Consider the following 25,993-nt stretch of genomic DNA (forward strand, 5'->3'; position numbering starts at 1 on the left):
ATGGTTTCCAGCTGCATCCATGTCCCTACAAAGGACGCAAACTCATCCTTTTTTATGGCTGCATAGTATTCCATGGTGTATATGTGCCACATTTTCTTAATCCAGTCTGTCACTGATGGACATTTGGGTTGATTCCAAGTCTTTGCTATTGTGAATAGTGCCGCAATAAACATATGTGTGCATGTGTCTTTGTAGTAGAATAATTTATAATCATTTGGGTATATACCCAGTAGTGGGATGGCTGGGTCATATGGTACATCTAGTTCTAGATCCTTGAGGAATTGCCATACTGTTCTCCATAATGGTTGAACTAGTTTACAATCCCACCAACAGTGTAAAAGTGTTCCTATTTCTCCACATCCTCTCCAACACCTGTTGTTTCCTGATTTTTTAATGATTGCCATTCTAACTGGTGTGAGATGGTATCTCATTGTGGTTTTGATTTGCATTTCTCTGATGATGGCCATCATTCTTAACAAATTAGGAGATTCTGACTGTGTTGCCATTTCTCTCTTTTGCATTATGGTTATTATAGTTGATGAACATTTTTCTTAACTGTGGATGTTGATAATTAAAAAGGTTACTTTAAACCCCATGATTAGCCTTGGAAACTAAAGTCTGAGAATGCCTATGAACAGTAGCAATACATGTTAATATAAGAGGAACACATCTCTGAGAGACTTTAGTGAATACTAGATTATTTACTGTGGAAACTGATTTGAAGTTTTTGGTTTATAAATATAGCAATGTTAACCAAAGGAAATACATGACCTGAGTTTGTCAAGATGGTCTATTTTGAAACGATTTTGAAAGAAAGAAGAACAGTGTCCTTACCAACTGAGGATAATGGCAATGAACATTAGACAATTAAAAAGGCAAAAGTTACAATATTTATACATAATGATTAGTATGTAAAATAAATAAGAAGCATAACTTAGTTAACTCCTGCATATGCGTAGTGTATTATTTTGTCAGATTTAGGAAACTGTGTTTCAAATGGACAGTCAGTGTCCAAATCAGGTAGCTGCCTATTGAGTTAACTGTTGGAAGTCAGTTGCAAGGCAGAGCCTGGTTATGTCATTGATTGTTATTCAACATCTGTGAAATATACTTTTTTCAGTAATTGAGTATATACCCACTATTTATGATAGTCTCAATGTTGCAAAATCACTGATAGTCATGTTGAAAGGAAGAGCTGCTGGGGAAATTATAAAGTTGCTTCTCCCCACCAGCTCAAGCAAATGGCTAATAGACAAATTATCTTTCTTCCATTTGTTCATTGCCCTTTCTTCTGGGAACTCAGATGCTCAGGCCATTGCAAATTTGGGGCTTTTACCTTTTTCTTTTTAAAACCTCTGTCTCCTGTGTCTTATTCTCTCATGGTTTTGAAAAACGATGGACCAACCTAGCTTGTAAAGTCATATGTAAATGAACTGTGGCATCTCTTACTTGTATCCTATTCAGGCCTCTTAGAAATATTCAAGGAAAATCTCAGAAGAAAAAGAAAAGCTTTAAGAGAATAAATTGCTATGGACAGAATTGTGGAAGTTTTATTGAGGAAAACACACTTGAACAAGAAGGCCTTTCAGTCATTTGCCTCAGCTTAAACCTACAAAGCCTAATATAATACAAACAGTATAACTACCAAGCATTACTCTACAATAGGATGAATTGTATATCTTCCAACCCCTTCCCCCCCAAAAAATCTGTATGTCTAAGTTCTAACTCTCAGTAGCTCAGATTTGGAAATAAATAGGATCTTTAAAGAAGTAATTAAGGTAAGATGAGATTATTGGTATGGGTCCTAATCCATTCTAACTGGTGGCCTTATAAGAAGAGAAGACTAGGACACAGACATACATAAAGGAAAGACCATGTGAAGACAGGGAGAATATGCCCATCTATAAATCAAGGAGAGAGGCCTCAGGAGAAAAAAAAAAATCCAGATTACACCTTGATCTCAGACTTCTAGTCTCCAGAATTATAAGAAAATAAATTTCTGTCATTTAAGTGACCCAGTCTGTGGTATTTTATTATGGTAGCTGTTTCAGCTCTTTTTATTTTGCTATGACAGAATACTAGAGACTTAGCAATTTATAAAGAAAAGAAATTTATTTGGCTCATGGCTCTGGAGGCTGGGAATTCCAAGGACAGAGCAGCAGCTTCTGGCAAGGGTTTTAGTACTGTTTCATAACATGGCAGGAAAGTAGAAGGGCAAGCAAGCATGTGAGAATGAGACTACAAGAATGAGCCAAGCTTGCTTTTACAACAGTCCACTCCCATGAAAACAAACTCACTTGCATAAGAACTCAATACTAGAATAATGACATTCATAAGGGTTCCACCTTCAAGACTCAATTACATCTTAAAGACCTCACATCTTAGTACTATTACACTGGCAATTACATTTTCAACACATGAATTTTAGAGTGACATATTCAAACCATATCATTCTGCCCCAGCCCCCTAAAATTTATGTCCTTTTCACTTGGTGGAAGCTTCTGGCGAGGGCTTTTTGTACTGTATCAAAATGAAGTGGAGGGCATCACATGGAGAGAGGGCAACAGCTTGCCTGTTAGCTCAGGTCTTTCTCTTTCTCTTCTTATAAAGCCACCAGTCTCATCATGGTGGCTCCACTCTGATGACTTAATCTAATCCTGATTATGTCCCAATGGCTCCATCTCCAATCAACATACACATTTGGGAGATTAAGTTTTCAATACACGAAATTGGGGAAACACATTCAACCCACTGAGGTAGCCCTAGAAAACATACATACTCACAATGCACCGTGCTGTATGTACATAATTACTTCTAAATATGTGAAGCAGATCTTCCAGTTACCTTGCATTCTGAACTATTATTGACCTTAAAGTCTTATAATGAATGGAGTAGCTCATGTGTTCTCTTTCTTAAAACCTTCCAACTGTAGGACATCTTCATAGTTCATCCATGACTAGAATCAATTATTAAATCAAAAATATTTATAAATATTTGCCTTCTATGTATCAAATATTTTTCTAAGCACATCAGATAAAAGAGTGAATAACATTTTTGTCCTCCAAGAATTGACAATATAATATCACTGGTCCATTTGGTCCATTTGCTCACATGCAGTGGAAAGCCAAACACTGAAGCACCAGGTTTTTGCAGCAAGAAAAGTTCATTGTAAGTTCATTGATAAGGAGATAGGAAGAAATGTTTAAATCTGCCTCCCTGAGTTAGATCATGTTTTATAAGCATAAATAACAAGGTATGATCTGATTGGATCTTGCAATAAGGTGATGCTGAGAGACATGATTCGAGTGGATCCTCCTATAGGGTAATGCCGGAGACTTGACCTGATTGATCCTACATCCTACTGTGCAGTATCCACCTCTTAATTCAGTCCCTCTTCTGAGTACTTACATTCTCCTGGTGATTCGTTCATCTGGGCATGCCCATTGGGTTTCATAACCTTTAGTGTAAGGGACGCATGGCAACTGAAAAACAACTCAGAAGGTGGCGCCAAGATGTCTGAATAAGAACAGCTCCAACCTCCAGCTCCCAGTGTGAGTGACACAGAAGATGGGTGATTTCTGCATTTCCAACTGAGGTCTGGGTTCATCTCACTGGGGCATGTCGGACAGTGGGTGCAGGACAGTGAGTGCAGCCCAACAAGTGAGAGCTAAAGCAGGGTGAGGCATTGCCTCACCCGGGAAGCACAGGGGGGAAGGGAATTCCCTTTCCTAGCCAAGGGAAACCGTGACACACAACACATGGAAAATTGGGTCACTCCCACCCTAATACTGTGCTTTACCAAGGGTCTTAGCAAACAACACACCAGGAGATTATATCCCCTGCCTGATTCAGAGGGTCCCATGCCCACGGAGCCTCCCTTATTGCTAGTACAGCAGTCTAAGATCTAACTTCAAGGAGGCAGCGAGGCTGGGGGAGGGGCGCCCGCCCAGCTGCTGAACCACCTGCACAGCTGGGAAGCTCGAACTGGGTGGAGCCCACCGCAGCTCAAGGAGGCCTGCCTGCCTGCCTCTGTGGATTCCACCTCTGGGGAAAGGGCATAGCCAAACAAAAGGCAGAAGAAACCTCTGCAGATGTAAATGTCCCCGTCTGACAGCTTTGAAGAGAGCAGTGGTTCTCCCAGCACAGAGTTTGAGATCTGAGAACAGACAGACTGCCTGCTCAAGTGGGTCTCTGACCCCTGAGTAGCCTAACTGGGAGACATCCACCACTAGGGACAAACTGACACCTCACACAGCCGGGTACATCTCTGAGACGGAGCTTCCAGAGGAACGATCAGACAGCAAGATTTGCTGTTCAGCAATATTCAGTCTTCTGCAGCCTCCACTGCTGATACCTAGGCAAACAACGTCTGGAGTGGGCCTCAAGCAAACTCCAACAGACCTACAGCTGAAGGTCCTGACTGTTAGAAGAAAAAATAACAAACAGAAAGGGCATCCACACCAAAACCCCATCTGTATGTCACCATCATCAAAGACCAAAGGTAGATAAAACCGCAAAGATGGGGGAAAAGCAGTGCAGAAAAGCTGAAAATTCTGAAAATCAGAACGCCTCTCCCCCTCCAAAGGAACACAGCTCCTCGCCAGCAACAGAACAAAGCGGGATGGAGAATGACTTTGACGAATTGAGAGAAGAAGGCTTCAGACGATCAAACGTCTCCGAACTAAAGGAGGAAGTACAAACCCAGTGCAAAGAAACTAAAAACCTTGAAGAAAGAGTTGACGAACGGCTAACTAAATAACTAATGTAGAGAAGTCCTTAAATGACCTGATAGAGATGAAAACCACGACATGAGAACTACATGACAAATGCACAAGCTTCAGTAACTAACTTGATCAACTGGAAGAAAGGATATTAGTGATTGAAGATCTAATGAATGAAATGAAGTGAGAAGAGAAGTTTAGAGAAAAAAAGAGTAAAAAGAAATGAACAAAGCCTCCAAGAAATATGGGACTATGTGAAAAGACCAAATCTACGTCTGATTGGTGTACTTGAAAGTGATGGGGAGAATGGAACCAAGTTGGAAAACACTCTACATGATATTATCCAGGAGAACTTCCACAACCTAGAAAGGCAGGCCAATATTCAAATTCAGGAAGTACAGAGATCGCCACAAAGATACTCCTTGAGAAGAGCAACTCCAAGACACATAATTGTCAGATTCCCAAAGTTGAAATGAAAGAAAAAATGTCAAGGGCAGCCAGACACAAAGGTTGGGTTACCCACAAAGGGAAGCCCATCAGACTAACAGTGGATCTCTCGGCAGAAACTCTACAAGCCAGAAGAGAGTGGGGGCTGATATTCAACATTCTTTTTTTTTTTTTTTTTTTTTTTTTGAGACGGAGTCTCGCTCTGTTGCCCGGGCTGGAGTGCAGTGGCCGGGCCTCAGCTCACTGCAAGCTCCGCCTCCCGGGTTCACGCCATTCTCCTGCCTCAGCCTCCCAAGTAGCTGGGACTACAGGCGCCCGCCACCTCGCCCGGCTAGTTTTTTTTTTGTATTTTTTAGTAGAGACGGGGTTTCACCGTGTTAGCCAGGATGGTCTACGATCTCCTGACCTCGTGATCCGCCCGTCTCGGCCTCCCAAAGTGCTGGGATTACAGGCTTGAGCCACCGCGCCCGGCCAACATTCTTAAAGAAAAGAATTTTCAACCCAGAATTTCATATCCAGCCAAATTAAGTTTCATAATTGAAGGAGAAATAAAATCCTTTACAGACAAGCAAGTGCTGAGAGATTTTATCACCACTGGGCTGGCCCTACAAGAGCACCAAAAGGAAGCACTAAACATGGAAAGGAACAACCAGTACCAGCCACTGCAAAAACATGCCAAAATGTAAAGACCATCGATGCTAGGAAGAAACTACATCAACTAACGAGCAAAATAACCAGCTAACATCATAATGACAGGATCAAGTTCACACATAACAATAATAACCTTAAATGTAAATGGGCTAAATGCTCCAATTAAAAGACAGAGCCTGGCAAATTGGATAAAGAATCATGACCCCATCAGTTTGCTGTATTCAGTAGACCCATCTCATGTGCAGAGACACACATAGGCTCAAAATAAAGGAATGGAGGAAGATCTAGCAAGCAAATGGAAAACAAAAAAAAGACAGGGGTTGCAGTCCTAGTCTCTGATAAAACAGACTTTAAACCAACAAAGATCAAATGAGAAAAGAAGGCCATTACATAATGGTAAAGGAATCAATTCAACAGGAAGAGCTAACTATCCTAAATATATATGTACCCAATACAAGACCACCCAGATTCATAAAGCAAGTCCTTAGAGACTTACAAAGAGACTTAGACTCCCACACAATAATAATGGGAGACTTTAACACCCCACTGTCAACATTAGACAGATCAACGAGACAGAAAGTTAACAAGGATATCCAGGAATTGAACTCAATTCTGCACCAAGCAGACCTAATAGACATCTACAGAATTCTGCAACCCAAATCAACAGAATATACATTCTTCTCAGCACCACATCACACTTATTCCAAAATTGACCACATAGTTGGAAGTAAAGCACTCCTCAGCAAATATAAAAGAACAAAAATTATAACAAACTGTCTCTCAGACCACAGTGCAATCAAACTAGAACTCAGGATTAAGAAACTCAATCAAAACTGCTCAACTACATGGAAACTGAATAACCTGCTCCTGAATGACAACTGGGTACATAACGAAATGAAGGCAGAAATAAATATGTTCTTTGAAACCAATGAGAACAAAGATACAACATGCCAGAATCTCTGGGACACATTTAAAGCAGTGTGTAGAGGGAAATTTATAGCACTAAATGCCCATAAGAGAAAACAGGGAAGATCTAAAACTGACACTCTAACATCACGATTAAAAGAACTAGAGAAGCAAGAGCAAACGTATTCAAAAGCTAGCAGAAAGCAAGAAATAACTAAGATCAGAGCAGAACTGAAGGAGATAGAGACACAAAATCCCTTCAAAAAATCAATGAATCCAGGAGCTGGTTTTTTGAAAAGATAAACAAAGTTGATAGACTGCTAGCAAGACTAATAAAGAAGAAAAGAGAGAAGAATCAAATAGACGCGATAAAAAAATGATAAAGAGGATATCACCACCGACCCACAGAAATACAAACTACCATCAGAGAATACTATAAACACCTCTATGCAAATAAACTAGAAAACCTAGAAGAAATGGATAAATTCCTGGACACATACACTCTCCCAAGACTAAACCAGGAAGAAGTGGAATCTCTGAATAGACCAATAACAGGCTCTGAAATTGAAGCAATAATTAATAACCTACCAACCAAAAAAAGTCGAGGACCAGACGGATTCACAGCCGAATTCTACCAGAGGTACAAGGAGGAGCTGGTACCATTCCTTCTGAAACTATTCCAATCAATAGAAAAAGAGGCAACCCTCCCTAACTCATTTTATGAGGCCAACATCATCCTGATACCAAAGCCTGGCAGAGACACACACAAAAAAGAGAATTTTAGACCAATATCCCTGATGAACATCGATGCAAAAATCCTCAATAAAATACTGGCAAACCGAATCCAGCAGCACATCAAAAAGCTTATCCAACATGATCAAGTGGGCTTCATCCCTGGGATGGAAGGCTGGTTCAACATATGCAAATCAATAAATGTAATCCAGCATATAAACAGAACCAAAGACAAAAACCACATGATTATCTCAATAGATGCAGAAAAGGCTTTTGACAAAATTCAGCAGCTCTTCATGCAAAAATCTCTCAATACCTTTGTTATTGATGGAATGTATCTCAAAATAATAAGAGCTATTTATGGCAAACCCACAGCCAATATCATACTGAATGGGAAAAAAACTGGAAGCATTCCCTTTGAAAACTGGCATAAGACAGGGATGCCCTCTCTCACCACTCCTATTCAATATAGTGTTGGAAGTTCTGGCCAGGGCAATCAGGCAAGAGAAAGAAATAAAGGGTATTCAATTAGGAAAAGAAGAAGTCAAATTGTCCCTGTTTGCAGATGACATGATTGTATATTTAGAAAACGCCATCATCTCAGCCCAAAATCTCCTTAAGCTGATAAGCAACTTCAGCAAAGTCTCAGGATACAAAATCAATGTGCAAAAATCACAAGCATTCGCATACACCAATAACAGACAAACGGAGAGCCAAATCATGAATGAACTCCCATTCACAATAGCTTCAAAGAGAATAAAATACCTAGGAATCCAACTTACAAGGGATGTGAAGGACCTCTTCAAGGAGAACTACAAACCACTGCTCAATGAAATAAAAGAGGACAAAAACAAATGGAAGAACATTCCATGCTCATGAATAGGAAGAATCAATATCGTGAAAATGGCGACTGTCCAAGATAATTTATAGATTCAATGCCATCCCTTTTAAGCTACCAATGACTTTCTTCACAGAATTGGAAAAAACTACTTTCCAAAGTTCACATGTAACCAATAAAGAGCCTACCTTGCCAAGACAATCCTAAGCCAAAAGAACAAAGCTGGAGGCATCAAGCTACCTGACTTCAAACTATACTACAAGACTACAGTAACTAAAACAGCATGGTACTGGTACCAAAACAGAGATATAGACCAATGGAACAGAACAGAGCCCTCATAAATAATGCCACACATCTACAGCCATCTGATCTTTGACAAACCTGAGAAAAACAAGAAATGGGGAAAGGATTCTCTATTTAATAAATGGTGCTGGAAAAATTGGCTAGCCATATGTAGAAAGCTGAAATTGGATCCCTTTCTTGTTACATCTTATACAAAAATTAATTCAAGATGGATTAGAGACTTAAATATTACACCTAAAACCATAAAAACCCTATAAGAAAACCTGGACAATACCATTCAGGAAATCAGCATGGGCATGGACTTCATGTCTAAAACACCAAAAGCAATGACAACAAAAGCCAAAATTGACAAATGGGATCTAATTAAGCTAAAGAGCTTCTGCACAGCAAAATAAACCACCATTAGAGTGAACAGGCAACCTACAGAATGGGAGAAGATTCTTACAATCTACTCATCTGACAAAGGGCTAATATCCAGAACCTACAAAGAACTCAAACAAATTTACAAGAAAACAACAATCAACCCCATCAAAAACTGGGCAAAGGATATGAACAGACACTTCTCAAAAGAAGACATTTATGCAGATGACAGACACATGAAAAAACGCTCGTCATCACTAGCCATCAGAGAAATGCAAATCAAAACCACAATGAGATACCATCTCACACCAGTTAGAATGGTGATCATTAAAAAGTCAGGAAACAGCAGGTGCTGGAGAGGATGTGGAGAAACAGGAACACTTTTACACTGTTGGTGGGACTGTAAACTAGTTCAACCATTGTGGAAAACAGTGTGGCAATTCCTCAAGGATCTAGAACTAGAAATACCATTTGACCCAGCCATCCCATTACTGGTGATATACCCAAAGGATTATAAGTCATGCTGCTATAAAGACACATGCACACGTATGTTTATTGTGGCACTATTCACAATAGCAAAGACTTGGAATCAACCCAAATGTCCATCAGTGACACACTGGATTAAGAAAATGTGGCACATATACACCATGGAATACTATGTGGCCATAAAAAGGATGAGTTTGTGTTCTTTGTAGGGACATGGATGCAGCTGGAAACCATCATTCTGAGCAAACTATCACATGGACAGAAAACCAAACACCGCATGTTCTCACTCATAGGTGGGAATTGAACAATGAGATCACTTGGACACAGGAAGCGGAACATCATACACCGTGGCCTGTTGTGGGGTGGGGGGAGCGGGGAGGGACAGCATTAGGAGATATACCTAATGTAAATGACGAGTTAATAGGTGCAGCAAACCAACATGGCACATGTATAGATGTGTAACAAAGCTGCACGTTGTGCACATGTACCCTAGAACATAAAGTATCATTAAAATCAAAGAAATAAAAAAAAGAGAGAAACAACTCACAACTTTGTTACATAAAAATTCAGTCTGATTGGTCTGATGTGGTTATAATGGCAAAAGAGAAAAAAATGAACAATTAATATACAATGAAACGTCTTTGCTATGAAATGCCAAAAAGAAAAACAAAACTGGATTGGAGTTATCCGGAGTATTATTTTGGCAAGATGGTCAGCAAAATATTTGAGCACAAACCTAAATGTAGTGAGAGACCTGAATGAGCATGAAGATCTGTAGAAAGAGAATTCCAGTGACAAGGAGTGTAAAAAGCAGGAACCTTCTTGGCTTATTAACAGAGTAACAAGCTGTCCCATATGACTAGTGTCAGTACTCAAACAAGATAAAGACTGGATATTATTCGAACTGCAACATGAAGCTATGGAAGTTTTGATGTGGGGGAATGTCATGCTCATATTTACTTTACTTTTATTTTATTTTATTTACTATTTTATTTTATTTTATTTTATTTTATTTTATTTTATTTTTTTATTTTATTTTATTTTATTTTATTTTATTTTATTTTATTTTATTTATTTTATTTTATTTTATTTTATTTTATTTTATTTTATTTTATTTATTATTTTTTTATTTTTTGTGACTGAGTCTTGCACTGTCGCCCAGGTTGGAGTGCTGTGGTGCAATCCTAGCTCACTGCAGCCTCTGCCTCCCAAATTGAAGCAGTTTTCTTCATGCTTCAGCCTCCCAAATAGCTAGGATTACAGGTGCCCACCACTGTGCCCAGCTAATCTTTTGTATTTTTAGTAGAGACAGAGTTTCACCATGTTGGCCATGCTTGTTTCAAACTCTTGACCTCAAGTGATCTGCCCCTTGGCCTCTCAAAGTGCTGCGATTACAGGCATGAGCCTCCCTGCCCAGCATCTTATTTACATTTGAAAAGAGCCTTATTGGATGTGGTATAGGGAAGGTGTTTCAGAGCATGGTGTAGAACAGCAAGGGATACAGTTTTGAGGCCATTGCAGAATTCCAGGTGAAAGAAGTTAATGGTTGGACTCGATTTAGTAAAGGTGAAGGTGATGTGAAAGTCAAATTTGAAATATATTCTGAAGGTGCAGAACACAGGTTTGCTGATAAAATGATTGCAGAGTGGGGAAAAAAAAGAAGCCTCAAAAATGACTGTTAGGTGGTGTGGCCTGAGCAACATTAGGAATAATGGCATAACTTTGAGTTGGGGAACATTAGAAGCAGGTTTCATATAAAAATCTAAAGTTAGCTTTTGAACACATTAAATTTGAGGTGATAGTAGCTTTCCAACTGAACTATTACAGTCCAGTTCAGAGGAAACATTTCGAATATAAATTTAGGCACCATTAGCTTACAAATTTAGTATTTATTGAGAAGAAATTGAGTCCTGGGGAACTCCAACATTCATAGATTAGAGCGAATAGAAAGATTCTACAAGTGAGACTAAGAAAAGAACTGGAATAGAAGGAAAACAAAGAAAATGAGAAGATGGACAAGTGAGTTACTCAAGAAGATATAGTAATAATTGTTTCAAATGCTTTTTGGTTTACTGAGATAAGAATTGACCATTGAGTTTGGCAGTCGGGAGTCTGTTGATGATCTCATTAAAAGGTTTCTCTGGAATGGTAATGAAAGTGTGATTTAAGTGAGTTCAAGAGGTAATAATCAGGGAGGCAGGAGGAGAGGAGGGGAGGAAGTAGAGACAGCAAATATAGACAATGCCTTAAAGCAGTTTTGCAATGAATTTGAGTAAAAGTGAAGTGATGACTGAAGGGAGATGGGCAAGGAAATTGATGATGCAGGATATGTAGTGGATAACTGCATTTTCATTCAGGAACACCCTTAATTTAAATATTTTGAATTCTTTACTCTCAGGCTTGTCAGAACACCCAGTAAAGTCTCTTATTAAATCATATGTGAAATAGATAATCCTAACAGCCAGTGTATTAGTCTATTTTCACACTGCTATAAAGAAATACCCAAGACTGGTTAATTTATAAAAGAAAGAGATTTAGTTGACTCACAGTTCCACATGGCTGGGGAGGCTTCAGGAAACTTACAATCATGGTGGAAGGCGAAGGGGAAGCAAGCTTGGACCTTCTCACATGGTGGAAGGAAAGAGTGAGCGTCAGCGCAGGAAAAACTACCATTTATAATACCATCAGACCTCATGAAAATTCACTCACTATCACAAGAACAACATGGGGGAAATTGCCCCCATAATCCAATCACTTCTCATGAGGTATCTTCCTAAACACCTGGGGATTACAATTCAAGATGAGATTTGGGTGGGGACACCAAGCCTAACCATATCAACCAGTATTCTGGAAACCTAGTGAAACAGGAATTCTGGGGTTATAGACAGAATAACGGCCCACCAAAGATGTCCACATCCTAATTTCTGGACTTTATGGATATGTTACCTTTGGCAAAAGGGACTTGGCAGATGTTATTAAGGCGAGGACTTTGTGATGGGAAGATTTTCTTAGATTGTCCAACGGGAACAGTATATTCACAGGATTTTTAAGAGTGGAAGGAGAGACAAGAAAGAGAGGAAGATGTGACCATAGAAGCCAGGCACCAAGAAATGCAGTGTTGCTGCTTCCAGAGATGGAGGAAGGGGGTCACCCAAAGAATACAAGTGGCCCCTGAACCTGGAAAAGGCAAGGAAAGAGATGCCCCTCTAGGAGTGCAGCTTTGCTGATGCCTGACTCTCTGATGTTAGCCCATGAGGCCCAAGTTGTATTTCCATCCTACAAAACTGTAAGATAATACAGTTCCATGGTTTAAGCCACCAACTTTGTGGTATTTTTTGCAGTATGTAAACTTTTACTTAAGCCTCTGTTTACAGGATGGTGTCTCTATCAGGTGCACCAGGTGTTCTCTCGTCCAAAGACCCTTGTGTGATCCTCTCCAGATAGTAAACCATCAATCACCGGCAGGGGGAGGGGATGGACAATCACTTACCTGTGTGGACCAGGGGAGAGGATCTAAAGGTTTGGGTACTTCTTACACATACTTTCAATAAATCCTTCAGTTTTTTAAGCCTGATTTTCATCCTTATTTCCAGAGGTACTTGGTGCCATGAATTCCAGAATTTTTTCTTTGTTCTGTGTTGTAAATGGAGTTATTTTTGGTGTTTCCCTTTGAAGGTTTAGTATCAGCTTTTTCAGATGCGCTAAGGAGTTACCAGGAGCCCATCTATTTCCCATTTCTTGTACTTGTCCTCTCCCACGTTCTCTGTGCTTGTGGAGTAATGCCTTTCTCTCCCCATAATAATAATAATCATTATTTATTATTATTGTTTTGGCAACAAATTCCTTTACTGTTGCTTTTGTGGCATATTGGGAGTGAATGGAGACTAACACATACATTCACTGGATTTCATTAACCAGAAGTCGTCCCTCTTCTTTCTCAGAGAAATAATAAATGAACATCAGCAGATAGTGTGCAGTCAGGAAGGGAAGCAATTTCAAGTTTTTATTTTTTTTTAAGTTTGTCCAGGAAAGGATATTTAAGCTATCCCACGGATTTTCCTTCTACTATTGACTTTTGCCACAGGAGAAATTAAAGTCCATCGTTATTAAAGTCCATAGAATTAAAGTCCCTGTATTAGAAGGCATTACTTACAACATTTTGTATGCCATTCTCTGCTAACCTCTTTCATTCAATATCTAACTTTTCGTGAGTTAGCAGCTCAGAAAGCTTGTTTTATTTTTCAGTATGTGATTGACTACTTTGAAATGTTCCTGGAGTTTTCTTTTCTTTTCTTTTTTTTGTTTTTTTTTTTTTGAGACGAAGTCTCGCTCTGTCGTCCAGGCTGGAGTGCAGTGATATGCTCTTGGCTCACTGCAAGCTCCGCCTCCCAGGTTCACGCGACTCTCCTGCTTCAGCCTCCCGAGTAACTGGGACTACAGGCGCCCACCACCACGCCCGGGTGATTTTTTGTATTTTTGGTAGAGACAGGATTTCACCGTGTTAGCCAGGCTGGTCTCGATCTCTTTCTATTTTTAACGTGTGTGTAAAAGAAACTCTTAAAGTGTAGGATAATTCATTAGCATAGCATGATCTAGGGAGCACCAAAAGCTCTTTAGCGTACTGTTACTAAAGTGCTTACTCCTTGACTTTGACATTGTATCTGAATTGCTAGATCAGCAAATGGCATGATTTATTTCATCATCATTGCCAGTTTCATCTTCATCTTTATCATTTTCACTAGAACAAAATACTTATAACACTAGGAATCATGTCTGTCTCTATTTCAGTTCTGTACTCCAACACCCAGGTGAGGACTTAGTATGTAGCAAGCTATCAAAAATATTGACTAAATGAATCACTAACAAATAACAACTTTGTATGCCAACAGCTAGCAAAAGATATTTGCAATAGAAAGTCTTTATTAAATAATTTTGAAAAATAATTATAAAATTAATTTCTATTTGGGATGTGATATAATAGAGAGAAATGCCCCCATCATAGGGGTGCAGCTGGATTAATTTTAACAATGTGAACACAACTGTGTAACCAGCCCAGAGGTCAAGAAACAAAATATCGTCAAGACTACCCAAGTCCCTATCAGTCATTAGGCATTTCCTCAAAGATAGCCACTATTCTGACTTCTGACATCCTAGATTAGTATTACCTGTTCATTAACTTCATTGGAATGGGATCATATGTACTCTTTTTTGTCTAGTTTCTTTTGTTCAAGATTGTATTTTTTGACTGTCCCTCATATTCTTTCATTCATTCTCATCATTTTATGGCATTTAACTTGATTAGTTTACTATAATATATTTTTAGGTTATAGTCTTGCTAAACATTTGGACTGTTTCTAGTTTGGTTCCCTTATGAATAGTGCTGCTGTGAACATTTTCAGTTGGCTTTGGTTCTTGGTTTGGTACACATTTATATGCATTTCTATGGAAGTATAAGTGGATTGTTGGGTTACATAGTATGTATAGGTTTAGCTTTAGTAGATATTGTCAACCAGTTTTCAAAACAGATTATGCTCCCACCAGCAGAATAAGAAGAATTAATTACAGTTGCTCTGCATTCTTGCCAGCTTTTGATATTTTCCATGCTTTTACAATTTAATCCATTTTAGCAAGCATATAGTGGTATAACATTTTGGTTTTAATTTGATTGAATCTTCATCATCTTTAACAATAGTGTGATTATCTCATTATTGCCAGTACTTATCTCAAAACCTGACACAGAGTAGGCCAAGCACCCATGATGCATACATCTGTGCTGTGTGATTAATTGCTTTGTGAAAATACTTGCTCATTGCCCTTCATTTTTTGATTTGAAAAATTCTTTACTGAAATGCAGAAGTTACCTGAAAAAATACCTCTTCAGTTATTTTTCATATTACTTTGCCATGACTTTTAAAATGAGTGAGACAAAGTTTAGGAAATTTTACATGGTATCAGATAGAAGTTTGGGAAAGGTTTAAGAATGCCACAGGAAGTAGGAAGGTTCTAGCTATTACAAAGTGATGGATTTATTCAGAGAAGAGCCTTCAAGATTCATTACAATAAAAAGAATATTCACTCAGTGCTGGGCCGAGTAAATGTATTGTAGGTCTCTTGAAATATAAAGTTCTTCAAGGTCAACCACTGCCTTCAGTCCAAGGTCAACCATTGCCTCTAGTCTTTCCGTTGTTCTCCCTTGCCCTGATGAATAATGGGTTCTGTTTTGAGTTAATGCTCACAAAGCCTGACTGACTAAAGGAGGAAAGTTTTGTTCTCTTTGGTTTCTGTGCGGGTCTTACGTTATATTTAACTATTGTCAGTTATTGTGATACATCATAACTGTTTTAAATGTACTCTCCACTGTTTTAAATAATCAAGCTATCTTGTGACCTGGCTTTACAGGTGTGTGAATACTGCAGATAGCGAAGGTGGAGCAGTGGATAGCAACCTGTGCAACCAGGATGAAATTCCCCCGGAAACCCAGTCCTGTTCTCTTATGTGTCCCAATGAGTGTGTCATGTCTGAATGGGGACTTTGGAGCAAATGCCCACAGGTAATTTCTCTTTCTTTGTCAATGCTCTGATAATCTATTGTTGCCTTCACTGTTGTTCTCTGTGCATTCACAGTGCTGGTCTCCAAAGCATTCTTCTAGTAACATGGGAAAATAATTTTTTTTTCTTTTTGGGAAATCCAAAGAAAGAAAAAAAGAAAAAGAAAGTCTGCAAGCAAGACTGAGCAATTTAAAATGCCAGTGCTTCTTCCAGGGTCTTTATTGCAGGAACATGAACAAGGAAAATTAGCCTATAATGATCACACTAGGATTCAACTGCGCACCAATTGTGAAAGGGGTCTTCTTTAGTAACAAAATGATTATCGTTATAATATCTTGGTCCTGCTCCATTTTTATCCCAGCAGAATCAATTATATCTTAAGAGCTCAACTCCACTGTGCAATTTAGCTTCTGTTAGTGATGATCTGTTTTTGCCTTTTGCTGTTTTCCTGAAGATGAGGCATTCTTTTGCAATGTTCCTACTTCTTCCAAAGCTAACAAAAATACCTTAAAAGAAAAAAAAAAACTAAAGCATTTACCTTTATTTTTTTCTTTTAGAGTTTTAAAAAATTGAAAGGACAACAGGAGTATGACAAAATAAATATTATTCAAGGAGCATATTTCAACTTACTATTCCCAGAAGATAAATTCTGATATTTTATACTCATATTTCAAAGTAAACACTGAAAAAAATGAAAGTGGGGATTAGGAACAAATTATATGAGTTCAAACATTAGAAAGGAAAATTAGGATACTTTGAACTCAATTATCATACTGACAATTTGTGGAAAGATTGTGGAAATCTCTGTATAGAAATGGAAAACATCTTTAAAAGCAGTTAATATTGTATGTTTAGAGCTTCAAATTATTGATTCCTTATTAAATATTGAGCCCTTATCTTTGATATTTGTATAATTCTCTTCCTGAAAGATATTTCACTCTGTTGTCATTTTTATTTGTCGAGTTGTTTTTAGAGCAATACAATATTGACATGAAGAAAAACTAATAAGAATAACTTGTAGAAATGGGATACTTGTACTACTAAGTCTTGTATTTTGTGTGTAACCTGAATATAATAAAAGTTAAAATTTATTGACCACTTATTTTGTGCACATGTAGGAACTATTCCCTTTAGTATTTGCACTAATCCTATTTGGTTGGTAGTATTACTAGTTCATTGTACAGCTTAGAAACTGATGTGTAGAAAGGTTAAGTGGTTCACACAAAGTTTTGTACTTAATAAGTGATGAGCTCAGAATGAACATTATTCTGTTGATGAAGCCAGAGATTTTGCTCTTACATTCTTGGCCCAGTTATCTTGGAAAAATTAAGGTAGATTTAGACTCAATACCTTTCTTTGTTTAAAATGCAATATTTATTTTAAGAAGAAGGGTGGCTGTTTTAGCTGTCTGTATGATTATGCCATGATTGAGTACTATGTTTATATTTTAGAAAGTGTGCTAGTACCACTCTTTATTAATCAACCTATAGACGAATTCGCAGCCTGAAGAAGTTTAATTAAATGTAAGGTCATGATCTTTCTCATTTTTGTTTTCCTAATTTACTCACAGAAGACTCCATTAAGCTCTAATCACTTTGCAATGACAACATTGCCCTCTTAAGGTATCTGGCCACTGGGCTAAAATTTTTATTGTAAGAATGTTTTATACAAAGTTGTGAAGGTTTAGCATTCTCTGTTTATTTCTTTTGGGTTTTTGTTTTTTCAAGGCTTCTTTTTCAAAACATTATTATTTAATTTTTGGTGTGTTTAGAAATTGGAGGTAGAGAAAATATTTTAACCTCCTTTCATGTGTCAAAAATACAACATAGTTACCCACTTGTCAGCATGAAATGAAAAGGTTGTTCCTTTACCTGCTTACGTGCCTTCTAAATTACATAATGATAGAAGCTACGACAATGACAATACAGACTTTTATTGAGCATATCTTACATAACCAAAAGTATACTGAAGGCTACATGTAACTCTAAGTTTTATAACAACATTGCACTATGATGATGTAACACTTGTCCATGGCCATTCAGGTCTGTCTAACCACAATGGCCTTGTTCTTTCTCAGATGCTATGCTATACTGTCCCATGTAAATGTAAACTTCAAAGTGAAAAAATGTAATTAGGGCTCAAATCTGATTATTTTCGCTAGATCTAGATATATTGCATAACTTTAGTTAAGTTGCAAGATCTTAGCATACTGTCCCAACATCATAGGACAATCCCAATCAGTATTGACAATGATAATGAGAATGATTATAGCAAAGGCAGCAAACTAAATCATTGTGCCCATAATTTAATTAGCACTTCAATGTGCATTTCATCAGAAAAAGGAAACAATTGCTTTATAAGTGTTCTGTAGACCATGAGCTGATTTAAAGATCTTTAATATTTGCCATTATTTTACCAAATTCTCCTTTGATAGTCTACCATGTGACATATGATATTGGGACAAATTCACTGTTTGTTGGGTATTTCCCCCTGCAAAGGTACTTCGTTAGAGACAAACACATAAAGAAGCTGAACATGTTTTTAAGTATGGTTGCAGCAAGTTACTGAAACTTCCGAGTTACAGGTTTCTTACTGGGAAGTGAGGATAATAATAGCTATTTTTTTTTTTCAGATTGCTTAAAAAATTAGATATACTATGTATAAAATAAATGTCATAAGGTATTACCTAACACAGAAGTGTGATGAAGAAGAACCACCACAAAGCCCCTTCCCACTTACTTTGTTCGCTATGTGGTTGGGAAATCCCAGACAGGGAGCAGTACATTTTTTAAGCTATACAGGAAAGATCCCTTCCCCTGCACAAAATAAGTTATTACTCAATCTTTTAGAAATAAAATGTCACCTCCATTACTGAAACATGACTTATATCTAATTTAATAGTGGTCCTTAAAAATAAGGCATCACAAAGATAACTTTGAATGAATGGGTTGCTGACCTGACAGTAACTGCAAATTGCAAACCATACAGAAGAACAAATAAGACAAAGGCATTAAAAATTGTATTGGGACCTTTTTTTAAAAGCTGTATTGGGAAAACCATAAATGAATCAAGCAAAAACAAATACAATTCAAGGAGGAATTTGAAGAAAATGAAAAACTATTTGTTTCCTTTGTTTTATGTTCGTGTTTTTTCTTATTCCCATAATACACACACACACACACACACACACACACACACACACATATACATTTATTTATTTATTTATTTATTTACTTTAACATGCTTACTTTTCTAGAATGCTTTACTATGAAAGGAAGATTATGTAATTGTGCGTACAATAACCTTCCTAATAGTGTTTCTGCTTTAAAGGTATGTGTGTGTGTGTACATGTTCATACATGTATATAAGTACATGCACACACATACAAATATATAGACATTTTGTAGTTTATTACTTACCACCAGGTGTTCTCTTTCACTTAAGTTTTTCCAGTTTTTGTCCTGATCCTACATACTTCAGAATTATGCTGAGGATTATTCATAGAATCATGTATTCTTCAAGAGAAGTTAGTAAATTTCTGGATGCAAATGTCTTGGAACATTTGAAATTGATGAGCCACTTACGTATCTGAAACAATATTGGGTTGCCTTCATTTATACTACCAATCCTTACAGAAATTTAACATTGAATAACACAGATTTTCTATTTATATCTCTCCTTGGAATCTTGGCAAAGGAATTTCCTAAACACTGATATTGATAGGACAAGGGTATTGGAAGTGAATTTCGAAACTGTTGTATATTTTGCAAAAGCAAGACTTTGCAAACCCACTCCAGAAAGGTGACTTAGACTTAGCAAATCTATTTAAACTTTGAGTCACCTCTAGCTGAATGTATCAGGGGTTGGCCAGAACTGTAGCCAAGCATCCCTTCAGATAATGGGAATTAGAGGCTTATTAAACAGTGGTCCCAAGGAAACTTCATGATCAAAAAGTGACCCAAATCTTTGAATTATCACCAGAACAATCTATGAAAAAGGATCACAAGGGAAGACTTTGCAAAGAAACTACATAGGGCTTAAGTGCAATGGAATCTGGATTTTATCACAGTCCGAATATTGTGTTTTTAAAGTTCACCTTATTTCTGTGCTTTATTCTTTTCTCTAACTCTTTGTGTGTGCAGGAGATACTAGTGAAACCCAGTGCAGAAACTGCCATTATTTCTTCGGGCAAATGCCCTGCTTTAAAAGAGAAAGAGAAATGCATGTGGTTTTCTGATAAGTGATCTATAATTAAGCATTTGAGGTTAAGAAAAACACCCCCTCCCTTTTTTAATGGTGCTCCAGTGTTATTTTGGGGAAATGCTGTGAGCAATGACATTTTATTCCTGATGACTCAGTATTTTCAGCACCTTAGCATCACCTGTGTAAATTATGTTTCAGGGAAGCAATTTATCCCAATGTTTAGTACTAGAGCTCAGCTCTAAGCACTTCCTCAACCTCATCTAACAGTTTTTATCATGCAGTTGGCAACCTGTATTTGTCTCTGGAGGAGGTGCCTAATGGTCATGACCCTCATGCTACCTAGTTCTTTTGTTTGACTCACAGCTGAAGGCCAGAGGATGAGAATGATGATAATTTTCTATAATCTGGACTGTAAATTCTGGTTGCTTGTGCTAAATTGATATTGGCTCTTGTCAGATGACAGTAATTCATTACTCAGGGGCTTGCAGAGTATTTTACCCCTGTGTGCAGTGAGATGTAATATCACTTAGAGCCACTTTTATTTCCAGAACCATATGAGGCACTGCAAGAAGGGCACCTCATTTCATGCATTGGAGCAGTGAATGACAATCTAATAGAAGCAGACTTTAGGTTCCTCAAGGTTTTGATGTTTAATATGCTTGCTATCATTCTTTCTTATACAGCCCGATTTCTTGGATTCTCAATATCATCAATTTGGAGTACAAAATAAGGCTTCCATTGCTGTCAGTTTCCCTCTGTCTCTCCCTTTGTCCTGACACCTTCCATTCTCCCTCTCTATTTCCATTTCTATCTCTATCTCTATTTCATGAAATTCTCAGTTATAAAAAATAGTATGATGGGCTCTATACATTGATCATCCTGCTTCAACAATTATCTACAAATGACAAACCTTATTTCATTTATCTCTTCTTCCTCCACTTCTCTTTCACTTTCTTGCTAGCAGACTAAGGCATATCCCACATTTTATATTATTTCAGCCATAAATACTTCTGTATGCCTTCCTAAGAGAGAATGATTAATGAAAACAACTACACCTAACAACACTTTTCTATACCTTGTAAAAGTATAATTCTATACTTTGTAAAAGTATAATCTTCAAAAAATTAAAAACCTGACTCATACAAAGTGTCAAAAGTTAATTAACTGATTAGTCATTAAACTAGAATGATTGTAAGGCGATTCAAAGAGAACTGGAGAGAAAAGAGAATTTTCGCGTCTAACAGTGATGGAATATCATTGGATTTCTTTGGGTTGGATTTATGCTCCATAGTAAACAATGTTATAAAGGGCAAAATGTATAAACCAACAGTTTTGATACATTGGATTAGTAGCATGGGACTATGGTGACTGAGGGAAGAAAACCAAATGAAGTGAGCCTTCCAATCATCATGGCTTTCTGGCTAGAGGCAATTTCTGAATGGTGATGAAAGGAATGAGATTCCAAGGAGACCATGGTGAGGACCCAGCAACCAGAGTCGGAGAGGTACAGGAAGTTGAAATTTGAGACACAAAGTACTGAAAAGAAAGGAGCTAGGCAAACAAAATAATCTAGATATCTATATGGGGCCTCCGGGTGTTCTTAGCTAACTACTAATTTGGACATTCATGGAGTGAAACTCCCCAAGTTCAGACAAAGAATGACTTCTGAGAATCTGCAAGGTTCTCACAGAGAGTTCTCACAGAACTCTCTCTGAGTTCTAAAGCTCACACAGGTCTAGGAGACATTTCAATTTCATGTAGTGTAAACAGAGATACCTCTTTAAGCTCTGAGACCATTAATGACCTAACAACGGTTTTGCCTTAGCAGAAGGGTTAAATTAAACTTAAAGTCTACTCCGGAATTTCCCTAATGAAATTTAAAGACAAACCACAGAAAGACCAGGCTGATCCACAGGTAACATTACTGCCTGCCAAAACGTACTTCAGCACATTTGAAAGGAAGACAATCCGGTCCCCCACGAGCATTCAGCAGTGTTACATTCACAACATCTAGTAGTGGTTATTGGCTAGACGTGGGGCATGATAGGGACCTAGGTGGTTTTGGTAATATTTGTTTCTTTTTTACAAGGTAACATTTTATTTCATGAGCGCTGTTCTGGCTATACAGGTGTTTTCACTTGAAGACATAGCTACAAAGCACAGAGAGAAAAAGAAGAATGGAAAAGAAATGAATAGAGACTAAGTTATCTGTAGAACAATTGCAAGTAATTTAACACATGCATAATTAGAGCCCTGGAAGAAAAGTAGGGAGTGGACAGAAAAATATTTGAAGAAGTAATAGCTCAAATTATTTCTAATTTTGGAGTGGTTGCAGTTTTCAGAGAATGTTATCTGGATCATATGATCCTGGCTGACAATATTCTGAGGATAAAATACAAAAAATATTCTAGAAGGTCTCAGTACCAGTACATTAGCAGTGTTTCCCTTAATCACTTTATTTTCAAAGTGGTAGCACCATGGTCAATTGTGCCCAGTGTAGAGATTTTCTGCTTTACTTTTCCCAAATAATGAAGTTCCATCCAATCAGTTAAAGTCCCAAGTAGGAAAAAAAAAAAAAAAAAGGCTGACATTCCCATGAGTAAGAGGAAACTCCTGCCTGATTGCCTTGCACTGAGACATTAGTTTCTTCCTGCCATTGTACTGAAACCAAAACATTGGCTCTTCTTGGTTATAAAGCCAGCAGGCCCTTTGTACTGGAACCATACCATTGGCTCTCTTGGGTCTCCAGCTTGCAGACTGCAGATCTTGGGACTTGTCAAGCTTCATAATCATGTGAGCCAATTCCTAAATAAATTAATATGCACGTGAGTACACACACACACGCACATACACACGCACACACACACTATTGATTCTGTATCTTTGGAGAACTCTAATATAGACGGGTTAATTATTGACAGATGCACTTTTGATTAGTTCTCTAGTTTTGAACACTACTTTTAACTCCTTTTTCAGATTTACTTGATGGTCAAATTCCTAGTCTTTTGAGGCTATAGAGTCCAAATCAAGTTCCAATTTATCCATTGCTGATTTGGAATTCAGTACTTTCAAGTCAGCTCTCAGTTATCAGATAAGTTTTCTAACTTCTTAAATTCTATTACTATTAGGTCCTTATATTACTATTGTTGTTTGTACACCTTTATAAACAAATGTCTTCACTCTCATTTTGGTCCTTTTAAAATCATTTTAGTGGTATTCCTGGAAAGAGTTTTGTATAGTCTTCCATCTTTAACCAAAATTTCCTATCAATTAAATTTTAACACAATTTGTGATATCTTCTATCATATAAAAGTGTTTAGTTTTTATGATACTCTTTCTTGCTTTAAAAAAATCCCAGATATGTTTCTAATATTTTAATTGCTTAAAGATGCATAAACATGTTTTACTTAGTTTTGTGTATGTTGACACAAGTTCTATTACATTTCAAATGAATATTCCTGTACCAACTAGTTTCTGGATTCCATTTTCTAGACATTTTTAAAAAGTTTTCACGAGAGTTTTATTTATGTTTTTGCTGTACCCAGTTACATTCAATATCATGTGAATTGACATTTTTTAAATCACTATTATTAGTGGAGTGTTTTCTTCCATGTGTGTATCTAATTGGTTAGTGCTAATGTATAAAAAACAAATAGGTGCTATATTGGTATTTCAGGAATATCTTGCATCCAGCTGTGTTATCTTAATTTTATTATTAATTCTACTAGTAGTTTTTAAAAAATTAGTTCATAGTCTTAGATTTTCCTAACATACACCCATATAATATACAAATAATGACTTACCTATCCTTTCTTGATATTCACATTATCTTTCCTAGACATACATACTTTATTAGGAAGAACTTTCTAAATAATGCTAAAAATCAGAAATCATTTTTATCTTTTCCTAGTATATTAGACTGTTCTCATGTTGCTGTAAAGAAATACCTGAAGTTGGGTAATTTATTAAAAAAAAAAAAAAAAAGAAGTTTAATTGTCTCACAGTCCTGCAGGCTGTACAGGAAGCATGGTTTCTGGAGAGGCCTCAGGAAACTTACTTGGGTGAAGTGAGATCAGGCACATCACATGGCAAGAGCAGGAGCAAGAGAGAAGGGGAATGTTGGGGAAGGTGCCACACACTTTTAAATGTCCAGATCTCGTATGAAGTCAGAGCAAGAGGTCATTTATCACCAAGAGGATGGCCTAAGCCATTCATGGGGAATCCACTCCCATCATCCAAATATCTCCCACTAGGCCCCACCTTCAACATTGGGGATTACAATTCAACATGAGATTTGGGCGGGGATAAATATCCAAACTATATCACCTGGCTTTAATCAGGTGATATAATATGTTTGAGCTATTGTTAAATAGTCATTGTGTATTATGTTTAATTTTTTTTCTGTGAATTTCTTTTTAAATATATATATACACAATGTATCAACATATGTATGTGTTCAGAAGTGATTAGTCAGTTTTATTAAATGCTTTTCATTTTTGCTGATATTATTTTTAGAATTTGTCTTTTATAAATATGATAAAGCAGAATGTCTAGTTTTGAAATACTCATGAATTCTTAAATTAAACTTTAAATTAGAGGTCAGGCTCATAGCTCATGCCTGTAATCCCAGCACTTTGTAAGGCCGAGGCGGGCAGATCACCTGAGGTCAGGAGCTTGAGACCAGCCTGCCCAACATGGAAAAACCCCATCTCTACTAAAAGTACAACATTTAGCCATGCATGGTGGTGCATGCCTGTAATCCTAGCTTCTCAGGAGGCTTAGGCAGGAGAATCACTTGAACACAGGACGCAGCGGCTGCAGTTAACTGAGATTGCATCACTGCACTCCACACTCCAGCCTGGGCGACAGAGAGAGACTCTGTCTCAAAAAATAATAATTATAAAAATAAAAAAATAAATTATAATAAATAAAATTTGCTGGGCATGGTGGCTCATACCTGTAACTCCAGCATTTTGGGAGGCCAAGGAGGGTGGATCACTTGAGGTCAGGTGTTGAGACCAGCCTGGCCAACACAGTAAAAACTCTATCTCTTCTAAAAATACAAAAATTAGCTGGAGGTGTTGGTGGGTGCCTATAATCCCAGCTACTCGGGAGGCTGAGGCATGAGGATTGCTTGAGCCTGGGAGGCAGAGGTTGCAGGAGGTTGCAGTGAGCCAAGATGGTGCCACTGCACTCCAGCCTGGGTAACAGAGGGAGACTCCCTCTCAAAAAAATAAAAAATAAAAATAAATTAATTAATTAAATTCTCTTTATCATTTTTTTTAACTGATTCAGGATGTTCTGGTTCAAGATACTTCTCTCTCTCATCTCTGTCTCTCTTATTCTTCCCATCTTAGCATATTTGGCATTACTGATATGCTAATTTTAAAATAATTTGTCAAGTTTCAGCATTTTATATTCTTTGAACTAGTTTTGTTAAGTGTAGGAAATAGTTATTTGACATTTTAAAATACACCTGGATCTGGAATATTTTTCAGTGTTTTTTTAATACAATTTCTCCATTTTCTCTTGTTATAGTCTTTTGAATGCTTCTGCTTAAATTTTAGCATTTATATTTCACACAGTTATGGCATATTTCTGTTAAATTTAAAAACCTCCATTGAAATCCAGCACACATAGTTTTTTTAAAAACTAATCTAGTCTCATATATCTGTGATCGCCAACTTTTTACTACTTTTTAATCACATACTAATGTGTATGTGTGTCTCTGGCATTTTGCATTTTGACACTTCTATCTATATCCATATATTTGTATGTTGACTCATGTTGTCTTTTTT

General features: G+C 37.3%; 1 protein-coding gene across 1 annotated transcript in view; it reads left to right on the forward strand.

Annotated features, from left to right (window-relative positions):
- THSD7B (thrombospondin type 1 domain containing 7B) overlaps positions 1-25,993 on the forward strand; it is a 779,270-nt gene that overhangs the window by 660,682 nt on the left and 92,595 nt on the right. Inside the window, exon 16 of the mRNA XM_026449366.1 lies at positions 15,844-15,994. Within this exon, the coding sequence (XP_026305151.1) occupies positions 15,844-15,994 (151 nt within the window). The remainder of the gene's footprint in view (positions 1-15,843; positions 15,995-25,993) is intronic.

Source organism: Piliocolobus tephrosceles, chromosome 11 (genome assembly GCF_002776525.5).
Source record: "Piliocolobus tephrosceles isolate RC106 chromosome 11, ASM277652v3, whole genome shotgun sequence".
Classification (NCBI taxonomy): Eukaryota; Metazoa; Chordata; class Mammalia; order Primates; family Cercopithecidae; genus Piliocolobus; species Piliocolobus tephrosceles.